This window comes from Asparagus officinalis, chromosome 6 (genome assembly GCF_001876935.1).
Source record: "Asparagus officinalis chromosome 6, Aspof.V1, whole genome shotgun sequence".
In the NCBI taxonomy this organism is placed as follows: domain Eukaryota; kingdom Viridiplantae; phylum Streptophyta; class Magnoliopsida; order Asparagales; family Asparagaceae; genus Asparagus; species Asparagus officinalis.
In genome coordinates this window covers 77240852-77251931 of record NC_033799.1, presented here as the reverse complement: position 1 = coordinate 77251931, position 11080 = coordinate 77240852, and the positions used below count along the sequence as shown (strand labels likewise).

Sequence of the window (11080 nt, the reverse complement as noted above, 5' to 3'; positions counted from 1 at the left end):
TATATATATATATATGTATATATATATATATATATATATATATATAACAGGTTGTGAAAGATGATGTGTATATCGAGAACTATATCACAGGTTGTGAAAGATGATGTGTATATCGAGAACGAGATGATAGATGGTAGAGTGCTGCTTGAGTGAGTCTGCATCTCAATGGGATTGTCAATCCCGTGGAGTTTGTAATGTGCTCAAACTTCACGGGATTGATAATCCCATCCCAATCTCGTGGAGCTTTAGCGTGAGATTAAGCTTCACGGGAATGAGAATTCAGTGAAGTGTAATTATCCACTAAAGTTAGCGGCGAAATATTTTGTAAAATCGACCCAGTTTCATGCTGACATGGCTAAAACTAGGTCGAATTTCTAAATATATAGCAGCTAGGTGGAAAATGATGAATAAGTTTAAAAATGGTGAAAAATGTAATTATTTGGAAGTCTTGATATTTAAGAGTATGTATAAATTTGATTTGGAACCAAAGATTATTTTCAGTGTGTACCTTTTTTCATTGTGGATCGGGTAGGACTTTTATTGATCTTTTAATGCTGAAAATGAATATATGATCTCATTTTTGGAGTTTATGCAAAGCTATATAAAGATTTTTTTTTCCTCTCACACAATGTTGTAAAGAGTTTTTTGTGCTATTTATAATAAGTTTTTCATTTTCTTTTGAATATAGGTTATAAGTTGTGCTTTCTTGTTCATTAGATATATTCATGATTTAATTCTTAACTAATTACTTGGTTCATATGCACTTTAAGTTCAGAGGTACTGTCGACTTATCCAACGATTTCAATATTTCTTGCCCTTTTGATTTTCTTACCTCTATCATGCATCTCTTTTGTTCTTTCGTTAATAATTATGTTGAATCATCAAACTTTATTTGTCTTCTTTTTGATTAATCACCAATAACTTTTTTTGTTCCTTTCAACTTTAGGCCACAAAGATTAATTAATAGAACATATTGGCTATGTATCTTCTATTCATTGAGTAAATTAGAATACACCAACCTATATATGAGATTGGATTGTAAAAAAAGTTTGATTTCTAGTATAAAATCCATATTAATATGTCTCTTGATTGAGATTCTCTATCGGATTAAAAAATTGTCTTATACAATTCGTATGACTTGAGCTATTCAAACGATATTTTATATCGGTTGTGATTCCATCCTGCTATTATACCTTTTATAATTTTGCATCCAATAATAATTTTTGTTATTCCAACAAGATATTAGATATTTAATAATAATTTTTTATTTTAGTGGCATTTGTAATTTTCGTGCATGATATATTGAAAATCAATATACCATAAGTAAATATTATATTGTAAGTACATATTTAAGAATCAATAATGTACAATATATTATTTACTAATAATTTCTTAAACCAAGCATGACTTATTTTTAATTTTTGGATTTTCGTCAGGTAAAAGCTTGCGTTGCGTCTTTATGTAGTACCCATGAAATGAATAATTTTCTAGTTCAGATTGTGCAAACCGTTGTTATGGCCAAAGCCCATATTTTAGGCCCGAGCTGACTGGCCCTGGGAAGACAACGACAGACGAAATACAGGATAAATTAAAGATGGGCTGCATTGGACAGGCCCATTTTAGAATTTTAAGGTTCTGCAAAAAGCCCATCCTTAACCAGAGAACAAAATGCCCAGACCCAACCCAAACGCACATCCTCTCCTGTTTCCGTTCTATGGTCCAGCAGAATAAAATAGGATTTAATTATTATGCCAATTTCCTGTTTGAGGAAATGCCAAGCCCAGAACTGCTCTCTGCAGTTGAAGGAGATGGAGACGGAGTGCCAATATCCATTCATTCAATCTGCGTTCTGAGGTTTAGTATCATGTGCACACAATTTGTTTACATCGCGATATAGTTGAGCTTTTTCCCTCTTAATACATTCTTATATGCTTCTACTGAATGCCACGGCTTGTTATAGATTCTCATGCGATCGCCTTCGACGCTCGTATCGTCAACCTTGAATTAGCTGCCTGAAGAGATGAGGTAATATACTCTGGTACATCATAACTATAGAATTTATAGCAGACATCTTGGATCAGGTCGGACTCGAATGGTATTCACACTGAAGGAAAAAGAAGAAGAGGATGAACTTTACAGTGATCAGTAAGTTAGCCTATAGCTATATAACTCTATGATGACTACCATCTCTACTACTCCGTCTCTCTCGAGTGCTAAGTGCACCTCTCCCTATGAACAAAATGAATCAGAGGGGAACTCAAAACGCATCAGACGAACAAACATCCCGCGTACGAAGCCAGCTACATTTCTTTTGAACACTTATCAGTGACGACCTATCTATACATCCATACGCCGTGCGCAGAGCTCAGCAGCCCCAAATACGCATGTGTAGACCATTCGGTGCTTCAACTCTTGGAAATTTCACTATTTTATCTCCTCCAACTTCTTCGCATCTACATATGAAAAACAGATGCACGAAGCTAGTAAGGTTGACGCCGCAGAAATGTGAGTTGCAATGGAAAATCTTACAACTAGAGACGCATTCGATTGCGCGTCGTTATCACCAAAAGTTGTGTGTACGTAGGGATAAGAGGGATGCAGCCATATACCTGTATCTAGTAACAAAGTAGTGAAGAAATGTGGAAATCTCAGCCATGCCCAAATCCTTCCCAGGGCATAATCTGCCTCCACCCCCAAATAGCATGAAGTACTGGTGCGTCTCCAAGCTCTTATCCTGCGATTCGGGAAACAATGCATTCAAGGATTCGAGGTTAGAAAGTGGTCGAAATGGTGATTTCATTAGTCGACTCCTGGTGAACTTACCATCCATCGCCAAGGATTGAAGGTTAAAGGTTCAGGATATAGATATGGGTCATAGTTGATCTCCCTTGTGTACACATAGATTCTCCACCCTTTGGGGATCACAAATCCTGGCAGAAAAATAATAGTTTGCGGCAAGCATTAGTTTTTCATTTAAGGCTAACATTTTAACTCTGCTGCTTTTTTGCATTTGAGGATCTTGTGATATGGGAGCTAACCTCTCATTTCTATGTCTTGAGTCGTTTTTCTTAGGACTCCGTTAACAACTGTAGCCATTCTCAAAGTCTCAAAAATCACCTACAATACAATACACGCACAGACCGTTAGCTTTGATGAACCGTGTAGGCCAATTTGAGACCTATAAAACCCTCATTTTTGAATTCCATTTGCTTACCGCTCTAGTGAAGCTCATAGACTTGTAATCACTCCAGTTAAGCGCATCCTCAGGCGTCTTTCCTTTCCTGATTTCCAAATGCTCGTTCTGCGATCAGAAACAGATCATCAACAAAACCGAAACGAGTTGCGGAAAAGAAATATCAAGCTATTCAAGGTCAAAACTCGTTCTCACCCTGAGGACTTCAAGGGCTTTTGGGTGGTCATGGAGAAACTTGACAGCCATCATCGAAGTCGTGGAAACGGTTTCGTAACCTGAATAAATCAGCGCGATGATCACATCGATTATCTGATCGTCGGTCAGTTTTGCTTTTGACCCTTCGTCAGCCTGCAATAGGCAATCAAGCATGTCCTGGTGCGAGCTCGGAGAGGATCTCCTTTCCTCAATTATCTCCGTCAGCATGCTTATAACCTTCTTCCTCGCCTGCGAAAGAGAATTCGTTAAGCTTAACGAGCGATAAATTTCCCGACAACTAACAAGAATTTGACCATCTTTCTGACGGTGTATTCACTTATCAAAAAAAAAAAATTCACCCTGAAAGCGCGGTGGTAATTGGTGCCTGGCAGGTTGATGGGCAACGAGAGAGTCCCGAGAACAAGCCGAAAGATCTCGACCTTGAGGGCTTCAGCAAACGGGCTAGTTGGATCAATGCTAGCAATTTGCTTCAGGCTCGACAGCAGCGCCATCTGGACGTAGAGAGAGCAGGAGAAACGTAAACCTCATGCTACACGATATGTGTTTAGTCAGAATCACGCACCTACGCGCCCGCCCTAAAACCTCACCTCCTTGGTCTTCTGTTGGATGTCTACGACCCCGTCGCTCCAGCTGCCGAGGTGGGATCTCATGAAGCTGTCGATCTTGGGCAGGAGCTGACCTCTGATCATCGACGGGCTGACGAGACCGAGCATCGAACTCCGCAGAGTCTTGTGGAGGGAGCCGCTCACCGCTCCGATGTTGCTCCTCCCCAGCACGTCCAGCATGGACTGGGGGTACCCAGGCACAAGCCCCTTGCTTTCGCTCATCAGTATGTATCTGTTCAGCTCTGGATCCATGCACACGACCGTCGGACATCCCAGTATATGTGATTTGAATAAAGCCCCGTACCTGTAAACGTATACTCCCGTATAAATTTACATCATTAAACCGTATATATATACAGACACTGACCGCTCTGACCAAATTTTGGGGGATAAAGTTAGTTCCACTTTTAGTACTTTAGGCCATCTTTTGCCGATCATGCAAATCCACGGTAAATGTAAATTCTTCGAGTACTTCAATCCAGAGCCAAGCCACTTAAGGCTAAATGAGACAAACTCGCTTTTTCCCACTATCATGTACTACCGTTCAGAGGGAAGCAAAGGCTTCATGCCCCCCTGAAGTCCCAGGTGAATGCAAAAAAATATAGTGTACCCCAAAAAAAAAATAAAAAAAATAAAAAACAAGATGATGTTCCTTCAAGTGACTGTAAACTAATCAGACCCATCGACCTCTACAAACTCTTTAATACTGGAGTAGAACTGAAAAATGGAAGAATACGATTCATGCAGCCGATCGTTCGAAAAAAGTTTAAATTAATCAAGAGCACAAACTGTACAGCGCATTGATAAAACCTCACCTAGCCATCTGATTCTTCATGAAGTCGGGCCCTTGCTTAAGAAACTCGGTGGTCTCTCCGAAGACGGGCCAGCCCATGGTCCCCGGAGGCAGTCCCTTCTTCCTGTATCTCATCTCGTTCCAGTTCAACAGAGCACAGCAGAGAAGCAAGAACCCAAAGCCCAGACCGAGGACAACCCCAAGAAAAGCCATTCTCAGCTCGCCTCCTTGAGCTGAGCGCCCAACTCCACCTCCTCGAGCCAGAAAACGAGATGGGCTGCTCTCTGTTCTTTATCTCTTTTTCCGTCTGTGGTCTTGAAAGAGCGTGTGGGTGCGTGCGTGTATATATAGCCCCCCATACACCACAGAAGAAGTTACTCGTCCTGATTAACACTACAGTAAAAAAAAAGTCTTTTTTAAAAAAATTTAAAAAAAAAGAAAAAGAATATGGGGACCAAACTTTCAGAACTTATCTTTGACTCGCTATCCATTGGGCTCCAAACCCAAATCTCTGCTCGCTTAGTAAATGAGGGTGGAGATATCCACATCGCATGGTAAGCTCGAGCTTAGGATTGTATACGAGCGGGTTGAGTGGATTTCAGTAATAAATTTGCTAGCAATATACAAGATGGCGCATGGTCACTAATTAACAACTGGATCAAAAATAATTTTTAAAATATATATATATATCTTAATTAGTGTTGTTATAATACTGTCAACAGCAACTGCCACAAAAAATCAAGATCTTCACATGCATTTCGAGCAGATCTGCTAATATCTATTCAGTTGGATAAAAGTATTGGCAGCCTAGCTTTTGGATGCATATATATGAAATGCTACAGTCCAGAGTAGGTAATAAACAGATTGCTATTTTATTTTATTTTTTTCGTATTTCATTTCTTTGTTATTTTGCAAAATTTGTCGTTGGCATTAAACACAACCCTTTATCACAAGCATGTGTTCTCTGTTGTTGGAAATTAACTCAGAAAATTAACTTGGTAGTGAGAAAATTAAGAACTGAAAACATAGCCAAGAGTCAATAAGAACGGGTCAGCAAGCATTAATTAATCGATCTTTGCCAAAGGTGATTAATTGTTTCTAAACTTGAAGTTTGTGCAGCTACGCACATCAACAACCCACTTTTAAGCCAGCAAAGCATTGTTGTTCACACTGGTCAGCACTAGGGAGCAGTCTAGGAGCTAATAATAGGTGCTAATGAGTCTGATAAAAACACTTCACTGCTTGTAGGGTGACTAGTACTGGGGAGTAGGAATTGGGAGATGTATTTGATCCTTTCAAGGAAATTTTAACTCACTTCCCTTTTTTCGGGTAGACAAGCTCTCCCCTTTGTCAATGACTCTTTAGAAAAAGTTGGCCGTGTTCATGAAATTTCCCCTTGCTGCATCATACGTTGCCGTTGATTCTTCTTGCGTTTGTTTGTGATTTGTGACTTTGCTTAGTGAGGGAAAATGTGGCTGGGATGGCCGGATGGGGACTTGAAGGAGGACTACGGTCCCATAAAGATCCTTTGATGGTGATTTGACAGCCAAGGTTGCAGTGGTGACCCGTTCTACTTTCCAGAGAGTTTTAAGTTTGTTGCTACTGCTTAAATGGCCAAAAAGGTTAGGGAGGCATGAGAGGCTAGGGGTGAGCATTCCCCACTAATGTGTGGGTGAACGAAAGGCTAGATTACTAGATTGGTATTGTTATTCGATCCTTTTTGTCACTTTGGTATATTTACAAAATATGACCACAACAAGATATTTTACTAAGGCCCTGCTTACCAATAAGACCATTTTCCTTAAAATTTTGGCAGAAAAATTTATTCTACCTTCCTAACCTTTCAAAATTATTAAATTCACACTTTTTTTTTCTTGAAAATTCTTGCGGGAGGAGAAGAGGGGGGAGAGGGAGGGGAGGAGGTCGGAGGGGAATGAGAGGGAGGGGCAGAATGAGGAGGAGGTGATGACAGATTGCTCGGGGAAGGCGAGGATCGTAACGGGGATGGGAGTGGCGGAGGAGGAGGAGAGGGGAATGGGAGAAGGATGGAGTTGGAGGGGGAAGGGAAAGTGGAGGAGGGGAGGAGAGGGGAATAGGAGAGGAGGAGGAGGAGGACAGTGACGACGATGACGACGAGGAGGAGGAGGAGAGGAAGAGGGAGGGATCATTTTTTGGGAGGGAGGAGGTGCCGCAAGGAAGGAGAGGGAGGGGAGTAGGGAGGTGGAGGGGAAGAGGGAGGCGGAGGAGGGAAGAGAGGGAGGATGACGACGAGGGAGGTGAGAGGGAGGGGAGGAGAGGGAGGGGGATGCATCTTTAATTGGGAGGGTGGAGGAGGGTCAGAGGGAGAGAGGGTGGCGACGCATGAGTTGGATAAGGAAGGGGAGGCAGAGGAGGGGAGGAGAGAGGAACGGGAGAGGAGGAGGAGGAGGAAGAGGACGACGACGACGAGAAGGAGGAGGAGGAGAGGGAGAGGGATGTTAGTCTAAGGAATATAGACTCAAAGCTGGAATCAAACAAATTGTTGGATAGCAGGTTTCCTAATCTATTTTGGTAACATGATTCTTAATCTGTTTTGGTAACAGAATTCTTAATATGTTTTGATAACAGGATTCGTAATCTGTTTTGGTAACAGATTCTTAGGATTCTTAATCTGTTTTGTTTTTTGGTTTTAGAATTCCTAGTCTGTTTTGGTTTTAGGTTTTTTATATATATGGAACTCCTTAGAAGAGATTAGACATCAGAAAAAAGAGGGTTTTGAGAGAATTCTTCAGAGAGATCTCAGAGATATTAGATCCTATTTGTGGGCATTGTAATCTTCTTCAATATTAATCAAAATTGTGTGGTGTGGCTCCCGAGGACGTAGGCACGATTGCCGAATCTCGTTAAATCTGGTGTGTTCTTTCTTGTTTACTTTCCTGTAAGTTTTTTATCTTTTATTTGCTGTGATTTTTCTTACTTTTCTACTCTCAAACACAAGGCCCGGAAGGGCAATGGTTCGATTTGATTGTTTCGAATCCCCAACAACTGGTATTCGAGGTTCGTTCAGAAGGATTATGAGAGAGTCATGGCAGAGAAAAGCAAATCTAAGATCGAGAAGTTTTACGGTTCAGACTTCGCCTACTGGAGTCGCAGATGGAGGACTATCTGTACCAGAAGAACGTGTATCACCTGTTGATGTGCAATGCTAAGGGAAAGAAGAAAGAAGAGTCAGACGAGGATTGGGAGATACTAGATAGGAAGGCTCTAGGGCAAATCTGGTTGTCGCTCGCCAAGACAGTCACACATAACATATTGAAGGAGAAGACGACGGTGGGGCTTATGGAAACACTCGCGAAGATGTACGAGCAACCGTCTACCACAAATAAGATGCATCTCGTCAAGACACTCTTTAATCTTAAGATGACAGAAGGACGCTCATTCATAATGCACCTTAGCGAGTTCAACATGATCAAACCCTAAAACGTGTTTGTGTTTATACCAAACACTAAGCTCAAAAAAAAAGGAAACCACAATCAGGTCCAAAAATCCGACACGGTCAACCGTACTTGACGCCGTAGTCGACCGACCAGAACAACAGAAACTCACCCTATAAACAAACCTGTATCGGTCGACCGACATGACCCTTCGATCTACCGGACAGCCAATTCGGTCGATCGGAAGTATCTTGCGGTCGATCGGCCAGAGTGCATCAAATTGACCTATACCCGTGCACGTTTTCAGTCGACCGACCTTGCCTCACGGTCGATCGGACAACATCCAAATTATACACTTCTTCCACATGTTGTTGACTACTAGGACTTCACTCCAACGGGATTTGGTTGCAACCCACAAATGCCTAAAATAGTCTCCAACACATAAAACCAAATACCTATTACCTCCCAATGATGTCTCCTTGGAAGGCCCTCAAACGCCTACATGAACATCATCTAGAAGACCCTTCGCTCGATGAATAGAAGTGTCAAACTCCACCTCGGTCTTCTTGCTCACACCAACATGCTCACAGGACTTCAATCTACAGGTCAAGGCACCTCTCACCAATCCATGCACGGTATCCACACTCGAATATCCCAGCCTCAAATGCCACAATCTAGCCCAATCAAAAGAAGTCGTCAGCTCTCCATCTATCATAGTGCTTCTAATCAAATAGTATAAATTATTCTTCCTGGCACCCTTCATCACAATCATGGACCCCAATGTGACTTCAGAGATGCATCCTCTAAGATCACCCTATAGCCTGTTGCCTCCAAAACTCTAAGTGAAATGATGTTCTTCGACAACTACGGAATGAACCTCACTTCCTCCAACTCCCGAATCACCCCGTCACACATTCTGATCCGAACTGTTCTAATACCACAAATAGGGCATTCATAATCATTACCCATGAGCACGACATCCCCTCTTTCCAACTCCTTAAAGCTGGATAACCAATCCCTTCTAGAGCAAATATGGTATGAAGCACCTGAATTTAACATCCACTTCATAGAGTCAGCAACACAAACTGACGGTAGTGTAGAGCACGAGTAGCTCGAAGAATCCGAATCTGAATTGTCGTCACTAGCCTTGATAACATTCACCTTTAAAGCTTGTATAGGTTTTCCCTTATTCTTCCCGGCTCGATCTTTTAACTTTGGGCATTCAGACTTTCAATGTTCATCTTCTTTGTAAAAAGCACACTGATTTCTACCAACTACAGTATGTGCTCCTCTAGACTACGACCTCCTACTTCGGTTTGGACTCTTCCCTCTTGCGACTAATGCCAACGCTACTGTATCAATTGAAGTCTCTTTATCTTTCTTCCTAAGCTGATAATTCACAAGAGCAGCGTTGATATTACTATACGAAAGAGGTGTTTTCCCATTAATAAGAGTAAAAACGAATGCATCATATTCATCGTCAGACAAGGAACTCAAAAACAACAACAACACATTGTCCTCATCTTCAATCATAACATCCACATTCGCTAAATCCGTAAGAAGCTTCGTGTAGTGGTTCATATGATCACTAATTGAGATTCCCTTCTTCAATTAGAAACGATAAAGCCTCCTCTTCAAATACAAGCGATTCTCAACACTCTTTGTCAAATACTTGCTCTCTAAAATCTCTCAAATCTTCTTTACCAAAGTCTCATTGATCACATTATACTTTAGATCTTGAGTTAGACAAGATCTAATCACACCACACGCCATTCGATTCATCTTCTTCCAAACCTTTTCTTCAATGTCATTCGGCTTCCCGTCCAACTCCAAAGTATCCTCCAAATTTTACACGTTAAGCGCATCCAAGACTTCACATCTCCATAAACCAAAATTGTTCGTGTCATTAAACTTCTCCACGTCTATTTTCATAGAGTGAATATTCAAACTTTGGACGGTCTTCATGCCAGAAGTACCACCCTCAACTCCTTCTTTCTCAACCATCTTCCTCAAAGCACTAACAAACCAATACGAAGCAAATTGAAAGAAATAGATTCAACTGCGAGAAAGGTAGATTTTTACCTCTAATTAAAACCCTAACAAGAGTCTCCGAAAAGATCTCACCCCCACACGACGGAAGACAATATCCATAATAATAAAAATCCCACATTTGTCACTAACTAAAACCCTAGATGAGTTTCCAAAGTGATCTACTCCTTCACCTAATCCTAAGCGTAGCCTTGCTCTGATACCACTTGTTATGCTCTGATACCACTTGTTGAGCTCCGAGGAAATCACACAAACGCCGAGAGAGAAAGCCAAACACAATCCAAAAAATGGCACGAATATAAACAAATGAATTTTACGTGACTCGGCAAGTTGCTTACATTCACAGGGCAAGAAGGGGATGCGTTTTCACTAATAGAGAAGGAGATTATAAATTCACTCAAAATCTCTCAAACAAATCCCTCAAATCTCTCTAACAAAATTCTAACCAAATTGCTCAGCAAACTCTGTTTTTTGTGCACAAAATAAACCCCTTTTCCACTCCCAAGAAACCCTAAAACGTGTTTGTATTTATACCAAACACTAAGCCTAAAAAATAGGAAACTATAATCAGGTCCAAAAACCCGATGCAGTCGACCGCACTTGACGCTGCGGTTGACCGGCTAGAACAATAAAAACTCACCCTATAAACAAACCTGTATCGGTCGATCGGCATGACCCTTCGGTCGACCGGACAGCCAAATCGATCGATCAGAAGTATCTTGCAGTCGATCGGCCAGAGTTCATCAAATTGACCTGTAGTCGTGCACGTTTTGGGGTCAACCGGCCTTGCCTCGCGGTCGACCGGATAGCT

The 11080-nt window shown here is 41.4% G+C and overlaps 1 protein-coding gene across 1 annotated transcript; it reads right to left on the bottom strand.

Moving 5' to 3' along the window:
* Positions 2032–5374, bottom strand: LOC109845117 (cytochrome P450 85A1-like). The gene is made up of 9 exons (XM_020414327.1): positions 4830–5374; positions 3997–4318; positions 3748–3900; positions 3389–3637; positions 3215–3301; positions 3039–3117; positions 2824–2930; positions 2610–2734; positions 2032–2453 (listed from the first exon to the last, which is right to left on the bottom strand). Exons 1-9 carry the CDS (start codon positions 5018–5020, stop codon positions 2366–2368), a joined length of 1401 nt encoding a protein of 466 aa, XP_020269916.1. The 5' UTR covers positions 5021–5374; the 3' UTR covers positions 2032–2365.

Excerpts from the sequence above, each read along its gene's own strand:
- LOC109845117 (XM_020414327.1), bottom strand. The coding sequence starts at position 5,020 with ATGGCTTTTCTTGGGGTTGTCCTCGGTCTGGGCTTTGGGTTCTTGCTT. Across the intron at positions 4,319-4,829 it reads ATGAAGAATCAGATGGCTAG|GTACGGGGCTTTATTCAAAT; the intron begins GTGAGGTTTTAT and ends ATACGTTTACAG. Across the intron at positions 3,901-3,996 it reads TCCAACAGAAGACCAAGGAG|ATGGCGCTGCTGTCGAGCCT; the intron begins GTGAGGTTTTAG and ends CTCTACGTCCAG.